At 41.8% G+C, this 15835-nt stretch overlaps 1 protein-coding gene across 1 annotated transcript in view; it reads left to right on the top strand.

The window, feature by feature from the left end:
* OCA2 (OCA2 melanosomal transmembrane protein) overlaps positions 1-15835 on the top strand; it is a 221053-nt gene that overhangs the window by 144603 nt on the left and 60615 nt on the right. The window contains exons 20-21 of the mRNA XM_068140672.1: positions 8573-8632; positions 9217-9321. Coding sequence (XP_067996773.1) covers positions 8573-8632; positions 9217-9321 — 165 coding nt within the window. The remainder of the gene's footprint in view (positions 1-8572; positions 8633-9216; positions 9322-15835) is intronic.

Genomic DNA, 15835 nt, shown 5'->3' with positions numbered 1-15835 from the left:
TGTTGATTGAGTGTAGTCATGATAGTTACAGATATAAATTGCAGAGTGGTGGAAATTAGCTGGATCTCTTTGGTAGTTAATTTTTTGCTGAAAGCTTGTTCTTACTCTCCTCCTCTACATTTGCTGAGTGTACCTGATACCATAATTTTCATTGAAGAGGAATTTTAGTTTCCTGGTTTGCTGGAGGTCTATATGGGTAGATAGTTTACATGTATTTATCTGACTGTTTTGCAGTTATTTAGAGAAGTGATAGGAAACATTAGAGAATTAGAATATGCTAGAGTTGAAAAATCTTCTTAATGGTGTCTGCTATTAAAGGGCCTGAGAGATTTCATAGGACTATGGTTTGAATGGATAATATCACTGATCAATTTGTGTTTGTAATTTCTAAAAACTTTCAGTACTCAAAGTGCTTCATCATGTTTTTCTGCTTGGCTGTTAGAAGTAGCCCAGCCACGTTTATATCTCATTTTATTTGCTGGTTGATTCTTTTGTATAGCCTGGAGAGGATTTATTTCTACCCCAAATGTTTGGATAGTTGTATATAAGAATACTCACATTTACTTGTCAATTAGGCTTCTAGAATGTTTGGTATCATTCAGTTGTTTGGTTTAAATTATATAATAACATTGTAGAAGCATGACTGGCAGAACCCAAGTGACCACTGGCACTGCATTGGGTAAGGAATTGTCTAAGTGGGCAGACTGGAAAAAGCCTGTAATAGAAAATTTGCTCAAATAGCCTCCTTTGTTCTGATAACCCCCAGGAACTGCAAAGAATCCAAGGACTTGTATATCTATTTTAAAAAGTATCAACTTTAAAAGGGATGAAATGTGAAGAAATATAGAGTGAATAATTCAATTATCTCTCATTAATGACAAACTAGTAACTTCTGAGAAGATGAATGGAAACTCTGATTGTCATTAAGAAGCTTGTTTGTGAGCTGCTAGGTGTAAAATTCATCATTTGTTGTATACCCTTTGGTACAGGCAATTTTTAGTTCTATATGTTATCAAGCATATTATTTTTGCATTTTCTACCTCTTGTAGAGAATCCATATTGAAGCCATGTTTGTCTTCTGCTGCTGTAACAGTTTACTATTTGCATTTCCTGATGTATTTATTGATTTTGCTTGGTTTGAATGATTTTTATTTGCGCATTACATGACTGCACAATAACGTAGTAAGACATGCAGGAAGTTACTTGCCGTTTACTGTCAGACTTCAGATACTACTGTTGTAATTCACTGAAAATTTTTGTAGTTTCTCAAATCACCACTGAAAAGTTTCCTAATGAAAATATTTTTCCTGGCTTTCTAGAATAGCAGCAGTTTAAGGCCATGAAATAAATCTGTACAGATAATTAAGAAAAAGGTGGGAGACATTAAATTCTTCTCTGTAAGAGAAGGACAAAAATGTTTCATAGAGGCTAATTTTGACCTGAATCTGTTTTGGATTAACAGGAGATGATAGTCCTTCCCAAAGGCATTTTTCTTTCCTTTAGATTACCAATGTCAAGAAGAAACAAGTCAAAACAAAGATATGCATTGAAGTATAATAAATCTTTCTATGTGCTAGGCATTCAGCAATTGTTATCTGTTATTCTTTACCCTTGGTGATCCTTCACCTTAGATGGTTCCCAGTCTGGAATCTATTCCCTACTGCTATAAATGTTCCCTTTCCAATTACAAGGCACATTTAAAATTGTGTGTGGGACCTAGGCTGCCAGACATTTTGGAAAATATGACTTGAGTTCCAGAGCCACAAGGGAACTCTTGGATATTCTGCATTCAGGTGCTCAGCAGCCCAGTCTGGCAGTTATTTTGCAATGAAAAATTTGGAAATTCTTTGTAGCTCTCTTACTTTCTATTGTGTCCTCAGGTAATTTTTCTCTACAACTGTCTTTTTAGTCCTTGTTCACAGGTGGCTGTTACAGGCTATAAAATGTTTCTGTCTCTGTGACATAAATTCCTGTGCTTCTCAGGGATACAGTATTTTGTTCACTTTTGTAGTCAAAATCAACATTTTACCTTAATCCCTTCAGGCAGAGTTGATTTACAACAGTCATCATGACATACTCTTCATAAAACAGTTTCATGTAATATTTTGTGCATAAATAAATTTTGATCAGTATTATATTTTCTGCAGCAAACCTTTATTTTGAGCTGTCAGGAGCTACTACACTTGAAGACACTAGTTAGTGTAGGAATACTTATTCCTCATAGTAGATCTAGGAGACCCTCTGTGCAGTTTATATTCAGAGGGGGTCCATGGTACGGTGCTGATTACTGGCTTTCCAATTGCTGATAGAATGGAATGGAATGGAATGGAATGGAATGGAATGGAATGGAATGGAATAGAATAGAATAGAATAGAATAGAATAGAATAGAATAGAATAGAATAGAATAGAATAGAATAGAATAGACCTGGTTGGAAGAGAGCTTCAAGATCATCGAGTCCAACCCATCAACCAACCCACCTAATCAATTAACCATGCAACCAAGCGCCCTATCAAGTCTCCTACTGAGCACCTCCAATGATGGTGACTCCATCACCTCCCCAGGCAGCCCATTCCAATGGGCAATCACTCTCTCTGTGTAGAACTTCTTCCTAACATCCAGCCTAAACTTCCCCTGGTGCAGCCTGAGTCTGTGTGCTCTTGTTCTGGTACTGGTTGCCTGGGAGAAGAGACCAACATCAGCCTGTCTACAACCTCCCTTCAGGTGGTTGTAGAGCGCAATATGGTCACCCCTGAGTCTCCTCTTCTCCAGGCTAAGCAGCCCCAGCTCCCTCAGTCTCTCCTCACAGGGCTTGTGTTCCAAACCCCTCACCAACTTTGTTTCCCTTCTCTGGACTCATTCCAGCAAGTCAACATCCTTCCTAAACTGAGGGGCCCAGAACTGGACACAGTACTCAAGGTGTGGCCTAACCAGTGCAGTGCACAGGGGGAGAATGACCTTCCTGCTCCTGCTGGCCACACTGTTCCTGATGCAGACCAGGATGCCATTGGCCCTCTTGGCTGCCTGGGCACACTGCAGGCTCATGGTCAGCCTACCATTGACCAGGTCCCTCTCTACCTGGCTGCACTCCAGCCACTCTGACCCCAGCCTGTAGCACTGCATGGGGTTGTTGTGGCCAATGTGCAGAACCCAGCACTTGGATGTGTTAAATCTCATGCCGTTGGACTCTACCCATCTGTCCAGCCTGTCAAGGTCCCTCTGCAGAGCCCCTCAGCCCTCCAGCAGATCAACTCCTGCCCCCAGCTTGGTGTCGTCAGCAAATTTACTGATGATGGACTCAATGCCCTCATCCAGATCATCAATAAAGATGTTAAAGAGCATGGGGCCCAGCACTGATCCTTGGGGTGCAATGTGCAGACTCTGTGCTCCCTTCCCTCTTTACTGAATATTTCTTTTGTAGCACCACATCTGGATTTTAGTCCAAATTTCAAGTGTTACTGAAAAGCTGTGTGTTCTGTTAATAGATAATTAAATACTAAGGAAGCATTATTAAATGTGTATAACTCTAGGCTCTAAATATGCTGCCAAGTATGTGTTAAAGAGTTTCTTTTGAATTGTGAACACAAAGTCATAGTAGAAAAAAAATTAGTGTTCATTAAAAATGTTCCTTTTTTTTTTTTTTTATTTTTTAAATACATATAAAAAGTCCCTGTCTTAACCTGTGACCTGATAAAGGTACATAGATAGCATATAATGAAAAAAGTAACTTAAATTTATAGACAATAATACGTTTCTTAAGAAACTTTCTCCTGGAAAGTTACAGTCATAAAAAAATGCTCATGTTATGTTTTTAGTGTAAGGGGCATGTGTATGTATTTAAATGGCTTACCATTTGTTTTCCTCGTGTTTTGGGTTTCAATGTAGATATACCTTTTCTTGTGCAATGCATTGTTAAAATGAAATATAATTTCTGGGACAAATTTAATATATGATGATACCCAAAATTCTAGCATTTGGTTGCTTCTTTAATGAGCTGCAGACACAGGAGTTACTAGCCTGAACGACAACCATTTTGTCACCCTAGTCTTACACTACTCCAATCAGTGATCTTAGAATCTTTATCCATCTCTGTTACGGAATTAGCATCAAGTTGAATTTTTTTTTTTTCTGAAATGATGTCTCTGAAGGACTCTGCCAAGTGTGTGGATTATATAGAATAGAATAGAATAGAATAGAATAGAATAGAATAGAATAGAATAGAATAGAATAGAATAGAATTAACCAGGTTGGAAAAGAACATTGAGATCATTGAGTCCAACCTATCACCCAACACCATTTAATCAACTAAACCATGGCACCAAGTGCCTCATTCACTCTCTTTTTAAACACTTCCAGTGATGGTGACTCCACCACCTCCCTGGGCAGTCCATTCCAATGGTCAGTCACTCTTTGTGAAGAACTTCTTCCTAACATCCAGCCTAAACCTCCCCTGGCACAGCTTGAGACTGTGCTCTCTTTCTGACACAGGTTGTCTGGGAGAAGAGACCAACCCCCACCTGGCCACAACGTACCTTCAGGTAGTTGTAGACAGCAATAGGGTCTCCCCTGAGTCTCCTCTTCTCCAGCCTAAGCAACCCCAGCTCCCTCAGCCTCTCCTCATAGGGCTTGTTCTCCAAACCCCTCACCAGCTTTGTTGCAGCAAGTCAACATCTTTCTTAAACTGAGGGGCCCAGAACTGGACACAGGACTCAAGGTATGGTCTAGCCAGTATGGTGTACAGGGGTAGAATGACATCCCTGCTCCTGTTGGCCACACTGTTCCTGATACAGGCCAGGATGCCATTGGCCTTCTTGGCCACCTGGGCACACTGCTGGCTCTCTGCTGCCTACTCTCAACTGGTACCCCCAGATCCTTTTTCTGCCTGGCTGCTCTCCAGCCACTCTGACGCCAGCCTGTAGCACTGTATGTGGTTGTTGTAGCCAATGTGTAGAACCCAGCACTTGGATGTGTTAAATCTCATGCCGTTGGACTCTGCCCATCTATCCAGCCTGTCAAGGTCCCTCTGCAGAGCTCTCCCACCCTCTAACAGATCAACACCTGCTCCCAACTTGGTGTCATCTGCAAATTTACTGATGAGGGACTCAATACCCTCATCCAGATCATCAGTAAAGATATCGAACTGGATGGGGCCCAGCACTGATCCCTGGGGCACACCACTACTGACTGGCCTCCAGTTAGATGTGGTACCATTCACCACCACTCTCTGGGCTCAGCCCTCCAGCCCATTCCTAACCCAGCACAGAGTGCTGCTGTCTGAGCCACGAGCTGACAGCTTGGCCAGGAGTTTGCTGTGGGGGATGGTGTCAAAGGCCTTGCTGAAGTCCAGGTAGACTTCATCCACAGGCCTCCCCACATCCACCAGGCAGATCACCTGATCATAGAAGGAGATCAGGTTGGTTGGGCAGGACCTGCCCTTCCAAAATCCATGCTGGCTGGGCCTCATCAGTTGGCCATCCTCTAAGTGCTGTGTGATTGCACTCAAGATGACCTGTTTCATAATCTTACCTGGCACTGAGGTCAGGTTGACAGGCCTATAATTCCCTGGCTCCTCCTTCTGGCCCTTCTTGTGGATGGGCATCACGTTGGCCAGCTTCCAGTCATCTGGGACCTCTCCTGTGAGCGAGGACTGTCGAATAGTAATAGAGACTGGCTTTGCCAGCTCATCTGCCATCTCTCTCAGAACCCTAGGATGGATCCCATCTGGGCCTATGGAGTTGTGGGGATCCAAATGCCTGAGTAGGTCTCTAACGGCTTCCTCCTGGATTACAGGGGAACTATACTGCTCCCTGACTCCATCTGCCAGCTCCGGAGGCTGGTTGTCCAGTAGACTACCTATCTTGCTATTAAAAATTGAGATAAAGAAGGTGTTAAGTACCTCTGCCTTTTCCTTATGTTTAGTTTCAGTATTCCCCTCTATGCCCACTAAGGAGTGGAGGTTGTCCTTGCCTCTCTTCTTGCCATTAATATATTTGTAGAAGGATTTTTTGTTGTCCTTCACAGCAGAGGCCAGTCTAAGCTGTATATGTGCTTTTGCCTCTCTAATTTTTTTCCTGCATGACCTAGCAACATCCTTAAATATTTCATGGGTTACCTCTCCTTTCTTCCAAAGATGATTCACACTCTTTTTTTTTCCCTTAATTTGCCCAGAAGTTCATTACCCATCCATGCTGTCTGCCCTGGCAGCTCATATTCTGGCTCATTGGCACAGCCTGTTCCTGCATCTTCAGGAGTTCTCTCTTGAAGAAGGCTCAGACCTCCTGGACCCCTTTGTTTTTAAGTCCTGTTTCCCAAGGTACCTTCTGAGTTAGTTCCTTAAGTAATCTTAAGTCCTCCAGAAGTCCAGAGTGGAGGTTTTGTTGCTGCCCCTCTTAGCTTGACTGCATATTGAAAACTCAATTATTTCATGGTTACTGGACCCCAGACAGCCTCCAACCACCACATCTCCCACCAGCCCTTCTCTGTTTTTAAAAAGAAGGTCAAGCAAAGCCTTACCCCTGGTAGGTTCACACAGCAGCTGGGATAAGAAGCTATCCTCCATACGCTCTAAGAACCTTCTAGACTGCCGCCTCTCTCCTATGTTCCCAGAAGATATCAGGCAGGTTAAAATCTCCTGTAAGAACAAGGTCCAGCTTTCTTGAGACAGCCCCTAGTTGCCTGTAGAATAATTCATCAATCTCTTCATCCTGGTTGGGTGGTCTATAACAGACTCCAACCAGGATGCCAGCCTTGTTGGCTGTCCCTCTAATTCTCACCCACAGGCACTCAACTTGATCATCCTTAATCCCTAGTTCCATGGTGCCTAGAGCCCTTCTCTCTTGCCTGTCTCTCCTGAAGAGCCTGTAGCCATCACTTACAGTGCTCCAGACATGTGAGTCATCCCAACACGTGGGGTTGTGTTGTATGAATCTTGACTTCTGCAGCTCTGTGAGAACAAAGTCTGTAGGTGAGACGTGCCAGCTGACTGATTCTTTGTCATGACAGAAAAAAATTGAGAAGGCTCAGCAGCCTGGATCAAATTGTTTGGCTAAAAATGGTGTGATTTTTCTCCCCCAAAGAAATAAAAAAAATCATAAGATAGATATTCTCTATTCAAGCTGAAAATAGTACTTCATTCTGTACATTTGTAAGAAAACAAAATCAAAGTGAATTAAAGGCTGACTCTTATGATCTAAAATAACCCTTTTACCTTGTGGTTTTATGGTACAGACCCTTCCTTCTCCACAGGTGTAAAGATTCATTATGTATCCTCTGTCTGGACAAATGAGAATGGCTCTTGAAGGGAGAGAAAAATCACTCCGGACCAGGCTCTCCCTGGGCCACATGCTTACATGGCTTGCTTCCTTTCTTCAGGTGCCTGACTTGAGCATTGGAAAGCTGTTTTTTCCTGTCTTTCAGGTGCTGCTACCTCAGTTTTGATTTTCATTCACCCAGTATCTCTGCCCTGGTTTCAGCAATTGAGTACTCTTGCTTCTCATGGGTCTGAGAAAACTGTTTAACAGAAGCATTGTAGTGGTTTGAGCCTTAACTGGGATTTAGGGACTTAGATGGGGAGCAAGGCTGAGAATCCCTCCTCCACTCCCCTCCTCCTCTTTTCCTATTGAGATGAAAAAAAGGGGAGGAGCAAATCTACTGAGAAATAATTTGGAGTTGGTTTGGAACTAGAGAGATAAAAAAAAAAAATTCTTTAAACTATATCTATATATATATATCTATATCTATATATATATATATATATATAGATATAGATATATATAACAAACAATAAAAGGAAGGGTTCACAAGGGTAAGTAGCAAGGATGGATGGGGAAAATATACATACAAAACCAGTCCTTTGGAGTCCTTTGAAGAGGCGTGCATGTAGCATGGAGGAGGAGGACCAGGTCCGACCATGTGGAACCAGGAAGCCAGCAGCAACTCCCTTTTGTCCCTGCAAGGCAGAAGTAAAAGAGCAAATGGCTGCATTGTCTTCCTTTTTATAGGCTTGCTGGGCAGGGAGGGTGAGTGGAACAGACCAACTCAGTTTTCCAGGGGAAAATCCCCTCCAGGGAGAGCAAGGCTCTCACAAGCCCTTGCCCTGACACTTTCAGGATGGACATAACCCATCAGAAGCATGTATTTCACTTTCCAATTTCTTCATCTGAGTGCAAGATACTTGATTACAACTCACCTTTTAAAAATATGATAAACTATCTATATTGTTGTTTTGAGGAGGATGGTTTAAAATCAATCATGTTCAGGTATTCTAAAGCATGTATCCACTGAAAAATGTAATCTTTTAAATTTCAGCCATTGTCTGATCCCTGTGCCACACACTCTTAAGTAATACTACCAGTCATTCCAGTACAACCAGCCCACTTCTGCAAAATCAGATACCAATTTCTGCAGTGTCTTTTCTTTCCACTAATTGCAAAGTTAATGTGAAAGCTATGTGAGATGAATATCAATATCTTGTGAGTGGGAAACAATGATTGTATTTTCTTGCATCTACTGGAAATAAATGGTAACTGCATCAGGTACTTCAGTAATTGATACCAATGTCTCCTATTTTTTAGGCATTGGCTCATCTGCACTTAATAGACTACATAGGAGAGCAGACAGCTTTATTAATAAAGGTATGTTTAAAATATTTACAGTTGTTTAACAGATAAGGAAAATAGTTTTACTCCAATAGTACAATGCATAATTCCTTAATTTCTAATTTAATGATAGTGATTGTATTCCTGTGTCAAGAATACAATATCAAGAAAGCTTGTCATGTTTTGGATATATACATATTAATATTAAATATTTATGTATCTGTCTACCAGATACATAGCCAGAATAAGCATAGCCATAAATATAAAAGATGAGCCTTTTCTGACTTAAAAAAAACCTCCAAAAATACAATCAGGAAAAAAGTATAAACAATTAGAGGTGAAAATTCACAGCTGCACAAAGTATTTCCTGTGTGAAATCCCATATTAGAAATATCAGTCTTTGTATTTCTATTTGTTCAAATTTTCTGGGAAAAAACCTCTAGTGATTGTGTTCCAAAATATTGGGCTATTATCTATAAGATGCTTTTCATATCTCAGAGCCAAAAGAAATAGTGAATGCTGGTGAAATAAGCCTGTGAAGAATTTACAGTTATGTCATGGAGGGGAACAGAGTAACACTGATCTCAACAAAGTTGTAATTTGGTCACTTCCTATTCCAGGTTGTTCCCGAGGACCAGCGTTTGGCAGTGGCAATCATCTTAGTGCTCTGGGTGTCTGCTTTGGCCTCCTCTGTGATTGACAATATCCCCTTCACAGCTACAATGGTAGGGTTCTGTGCAGGACTTGTACTTCCTCCTCCTGGTGCTGGCACAGGAGTTGAGTATACTGACTATTATTTGCTTCTCTTCGATCTCTGTTGTGTTGTAGTTTATTTTATCATCTCAGACTGAATCATTATTTCAAGCTTATTCATACCATTTAGGCATCTAGCTGGCCATTGCTGCTAGCAGCTGCAGTTAGCTGTGGAACTAGAGGCAATGCTTCAGCTGCATTTTTGCACTTTTCTTCTTATATCTACCTTCATAGCTGAAAAGTGAAATTGTCTTTTTAGTGGAAACTGTCTCTACCCACCCGCTGCTCTCAATGTTTTCCCTTTTTGAGCTGTGCAGCTATGCTAATGCTTTTTAAATCTTGAACATTTTATTGCTACCTTACTTAGGTAATTACTTTCAAACCAAGCAAATAATGTTATGCATAATGAATGCTTACAAGCAGCTGAATTTTAATATCAGAATAGTATCAAATTATAGCAAATTAGGACTTATTTTTATAGGTTTATTCAATCAAGTTCTCTGTTCAAAGTGCAATAATCCATTATACTGTAGACATGATTCACTGTTACAGCTTCTTTTCAGCTAAGTATAAATTTTTGCACTATTTTTATTCTGTTGTTATTGGATGGTCAAGTCCACCCTCAGTCTGTGTCAAAGTTTAATGTACTTCTTACATATGACATATTGGACATATTTGTGAATGCTCTATAGTTATATGATAATCTGGCATTTTCATTACTGTAGCGTTTCCTGTGTAATTATATTGATTTAACAACAGACTGTAAGCAATAGGTACGAAGGGAAGTATTGGTTTAATATGAGTCATCTCCCAGCAAACACTTGAGGACTGTTAAACAATAATGCAAAAATCTTAGTTCAGAGAATTTTGCTTCACAGTCAACTAGTACGTGAAAACTGGCTTGGAGCAATACCAAAAAGTGCCTGCATACACATAGAATCATGAAATCGTTAGGGTTGGAAGGGACCTGAAGGATCATCTAGTCCCAAACCCCTTGCCATGGACATGGACCCCTTACACTAGATCAGGTTACCCAGAGCCACATCCAGCCTGGCCTTAAAAAGCTCCAGGGATGGGGCTTCCACCACCTACCTGGGCAACCTGTTCCAGTGCCTCACCACCCTCATGGGGAAGAACGTCTTCCTAACACCCAATCTGCAACTACCCATTTGTGGTGGGTTAACGCCCATTCTGAAAAACAAAACCAAATCAGGGTGGAGAGCTTGCAGGTGCTTTGCCCTCCCTGCAGGGCATTTTCCCCCGGGGAAACTGAGTCTGTTCCACTCCCCCCTCCCTGCCCAGCTATGGTATAAAAAGCAGGACATTGCTATTAGGCCTACTTTTGGCTCCTGCCTCTCCTGGATGAGAGCTACTGTGGCTGCTTTTCTGCTCCACTACCACGTGGTCAGGCCTGATCCTTCTCCCTGATGCCTCTGTGCCTCTTCAGAGAGAGACTGGTTTTGTAGTCTTCTTCTTTGTCCCCCTCCCATCCATCCCTGTTCCTTGCCCTTGTGAACCTTACCTATTATTGTTATATATATTGTTTAAAGAAAAATCTTTACCTCTCTACTTCCAGGCCAACTCCAAATTATTGCTTGGTGAATAGAATAGAATAGAATAGAATAGAACAGAATAGACCAGGTTGGAAGAGACTTTCAAGATCATCGCATCCAACCCATCAACCAATCCAACCCACCTAATCAACTAAACCATGGCACCAAGCACCCCATCAAGTCTCTTCCTTAACACCTCCAATGACGGTGACTCCACCACGTCCCCAGGCAGCCCATTCCAATGGGCAATCACTCTCTCTGTATAAAACTTCTTCCTAATATCCAGCCTAAACCTCCCCTGGTGCAGCCTGAGACTGTGTCCTCTTGTTCTGGTGCTGGCAGCCTGGGAGAAGAGACCAGCATCCATCTGCCTACAACCTCCCTTCAGGTAGTTGTAGAGCGCAATATGGTCACCCCTGAGTCTCCTCTTCTCCAGGCTAAGCAGCCCCAGCTCCCTCAGTCTTTCCTCATAGGGCTTGTGTTCCAAACCCCTCACCAACTTCGTTGCCCTTCTCTGGACACGTTCCAGCAAGTCAACATCCTTCCTAAACTGAGGGGCCCAGAACTGGACACAGGACTCGAGGTGTGGCCTAACCAGTGCAGCATACAGGGGGAGAATGACCTCCATGCTCCTGCTAGCCACACTGTTCCTGATGCAGGCCAGGATGCCATTGGCCCTCTTGGACACCTAGGCACACTGCAGGCTCATGTTCAGCCTACCATCGACCAGTACCCCCAGGTCCCTCTCTGCCTGGCTGCTCTTCAGCCACTCTGACCCCAGCCTGTAGCACTGCATGGGGTAGGATTTGCTCCTTCCCTTTCCTTTTTTTCCCCCTCTCTGTTGGGAGGGAGGAGGGGGAAGTGAGGGAGACTTTCTCAGCCTTGCCCCCATCTGAGCTCTTAACTCCCAGTTAAGGCTCAAACCACTACACTATTTCTATTTTTTTTCCATTCCCCCTAGTCCTATAATTATCTGACACCCTAAAAAGCTTTCTTGTAGGCACCATTAAGATACTGGAAGGACACAATTAGGTCTCTTCAAAGCCTTCTTTTCTCCAGCCTGAACATCCCCAACTCTCTGAGTCTGTCCTCATAGGAGAGGTGCTCCTGCCCTCTAATCATCCCCATGGCTCTTCTTGGGACACATTCCAGCATGTCCAGATCCCTTCTGTAATAGGGGCTCCAGAACTGACACAATACTCCAGGTGCAGTCTCACCAGAGTGGAGTAGAGAGGGAGAATCGCCTCCCTGGATCTGCCGGCTGTGCTGCTCTTGATGCAGCCCAGGATGTGAGTGACTTTCTGGGCTGCAAGTGCATACTGGTGGGTCATACTGAACTTCTCATTCACCAGCACCCCCAAGTCCTTTTCTTCAGGGCTGTTCTCAAGACAGTCAATGCCCAGCTTATATCGGTGCCTGGGATTGCCCCAATGCAGATGCAGGACCTTGCACTTGGTCTTGTTGAACCAAAGGGTCTTTTAAGGATTTTGTAAGGAACCCTCTTCTAGAAGGAGTATGTTTTGGAGAATGGAACTGAAGTGCAGGAATCTCTTATGATGCCTGAATATTGGTTCTTTTGTATCTTTCAATGTGGGAAGTACAGATGGATAGGAAAGAATCCTTGCCAACATTTTAAACAGTTAAAATTTATATCTTTTTCCATTCTGTTCTCAGCTGAATCTAAGAAACTGTTAAATTTATCTTTTTATTTTCTTTAGAAATAGATGGAGAGAGGAGGCAGGAAGGGAGAAAAATGCAGGCATATTTGCCACTGTGAAAAAGTAGTATTTAGCTGTGGTGTTAAGATATTAAATGCATTGTATGACAGACTAAAGTTGAGACCTTGCATCATCTAGCTCAGTGGACAGGCTTATACTTTGGTGTTTGTCACTCTACATCAGAAAATACAGAAAAGTCTCTCTACTTAAAAATTTCTGAAATTATGAAAATCAGATTATTTTATTATTTGAAGCACCCTACCCTGAAAATACCTTCTCAGTATAACATCATTTTTAGTCAATTTCTTCTTTGCTCTAGAAAAGAGCAGATGTGGTATATTCCTGCCATCAAAAATGTCAGTACTATATGGAATTCACATACAGAGTTTGCTAAACTGAAATCTTCACAAAGAGCTCAGAATTTTACGCTGCAGACAATACTGTAGAGAGAGAATTGTGCCCATGAAACTGTGGATTGAGTTTCTGAGGGCACTTAGCTCATCACAGGTTGATTACTTTTACTGTTTCTTTCTTGGTGAAATTCTGTTAGTGGTAAACTAAAATTAACTATTGGAGCTGCACAAAGACAAAATAATCCTCAGGGTATCTTCCAATTGCTTGTTTCGTATTATTTGTCCTGAATGCAAAGATCATGAACTGCCCCAAAACAAAATGACAAAATGAGGAGGTTGAAACTTGCTTGATGAACTGTAATTTCAGGATCTTTGCATTCTTGTCAGGCATTTGAAAGTGAAAATCCAGCCCCCAAGTTAAGTAGGTGTTTGTATAAGTGTATATTGCACACCATTGTATAAGAATGCCCAGAAATTGTGACAGCTGTCTGCAAATGGAAAACTATTTCTTTCTTGTCAATATATAATAGAGTAAAATATTTTAGAATTATAGACTAGAACAGACTTTTAGTTGAAAGGCACCTAAACCAATCAGTTGTTACAGCATATCAGTAGGGGCATTTTCCAAGTAACTCTTAAAAACTGAGAGGCCTGGGGCATTGACCACCATTCTAGGAAGACTCTTCTGGTATTTGACCACCCTCTTGGTAAAGAAATGTTTCCTAATGTTCAATCTAAATGTCCCTTGGTGCAGCCTTGAGCCATTCCCATGCATCTTGTCACTGAATACCAGGAAGAAGAGATCAGCATCTGTCTCTAAACCTTCCGTCGTAAGGAAGCTGCAGAGAGCAATGAGATTGTCCCTTATCCTTTTCTCCAGGATAGACAAGCCCAATGTCCTTAGCCACTATTCACAGAACTTTTCTTCCAGCCCTTCCACCAGCTTTGTTGCTTTCTTCTGTACACATACAAGGGCCTTCACATCCTTCTTAATTTGTGTGGTCCAGAACTTCACACAATATTCCAGGTGAGGGTGCAACAATGCTGAATACAGTGGGCCAGTCACCTCTTTTGACTGGCTGGTTACAATGTTTGCAGTACCCCACGATGTAGTTTGTCCTCTAGGTTGCCAGGGCACACTGCTGACTCCTACTGAGCCTGTTGACCAACACATCCAGATCCCTTTCTACAGGGCTGCTCTCCAGGCACTCCTCCCCATTTATATTTGTGCCTGGTGTTACTCCATCCCAGGTGCAAAATCTGTTATTGGGATGTGTTAAATTTAACAGTTTAAGTCATAGCCTAATTTTCCTATCTAGATTCCTCTGCAAAGGCTCTTGTCCCTCAGGAGAATCAACAACATCTTCCAGTTTTGTGTTCTAAACTTACTGATGGTGCATTTGACTCCTTCATCCAGATAATTGTTAAATATATTGAACAGAACTGGCCCTAGAATTGAATCCTGAGGAATAACACTGGTGACTGGCTACCAGCCAGATGTAGCCCCATGCACTTACAACCCTTTGAGCTCTACCCTTCAGCCAGTTCTTCTTCCAGTGCACCATGAACTCACTCATCCCACAGTTTCACAACTTGTCCAGAAGGATGCTGTGAGGGGCAGTATAAGTGCCTTGCTGAAATCCAGAAAAACAACATCCACCGCCTTCTCTTAATCTACACTGCCGGTGACTTATAAAAGGATATCAAGTGAGTTATGCAGAACTTCCTGGTTATGCACCAGTGTTAACTGTGCCTGATGATTGCATAGTATTCATAGTGATGATTGAATAGTACTCAGCATAATCCTATCCACAATTTTTCCAGGAACTACAGTTAGACTAATAGATCTCTGTTTTCTTTGTGGATTTTAATAGCATTTGCTGGCTTCCGGTCAATGAGGATCTCCCCAGACTCCCAAATACTCCCAAGATGGTCAAACGAGGTCCTGCCATAACATTCTCTAGATCCTTCAGTACCCTGGGGTAAATTTCCTCAGGCCCCAGGGGCTTGTGAACATTTGGTGGATACAACTGGTCCCTTACAATTTCAGTGTCCAAATTTTGAGATAAACTTTGTATGACACTCCATGACAACTGACTGCTTGTACAAGACTATGTAGCCAGCAGCAAATCTAATATAGAGATAAAGAGATAAGTCTGAAAGATGCTTAAATAACACCCACAAAATCTTCTCTGAATAAAAAAAATTTATAAACCAGGAGCTTAGTTATTAAGCCTAGCACATTTTGAATCTTTTATGGCAAAGATTTTTTTTCATGTTGGATATCCATCTTTCTTTGTCTGTGAATAAATACGGTGAATCATGCAGTGATGCTCTGTCATTCTATTAATCCTCTGATGTTTCTGCTGCTTTTTCAATAGGCTAAACTCACAATGACATTCCTTGACAGGCAGACTTATAAGGCCTGCATTTACCTAGTATTGTAATTCAAATAGCCACAGATTTCTGCCCTTAGAGTGTTAGGTGACATGATTTTATTACCAGTATGCTCTTCAGTTTAACTGACATGTTTTATTAGCTTTATATTCAGGAGCCACCTGTTTATATTTTCCTTTTATTATTGGAACCAAATATATAGCCATTCCCATTTTAACTGAGTTTAAATAGTATTTCCTCAATATAGGGTACCAAGCAATTTCCATTAAAGACTTGGCTGGCAAGGTGACAGTCTCTGACAAGTCTTTCCTAGGAAACAGATAATTTTTGTCCCACTGCTGCCTCTAAAACTATCAGAGGTTTTTAATTTGTAGTACTGAATGTTTTGTATACATCTCATGTTCTCACTGGCAGTGGATCCTTTTTGCCTCTATCTTACCAGAGTTTTTATGACCTACATTTCAG

This window comes from Melanerpes formicivorus, unplaced genomic scaffold, assembly GCF_026170545.1.
Source record: "Melanerpes formicivorus ecotype bairdi unplaced genomic scaffold, bMelFor1.0.p_v2 SCAF_1, whole genome shotgun sequence".
NCBI classification, from domain to species: domain Eukaryota; kingdom Metazoa; phylum Chordata; class Aves; order Piciformes; family Picidae; genus Melanerpes; species Melanerpes formicivorus.
This window is presented reverse-complemented; position numbering and strand designations above follow the sequence as displayed.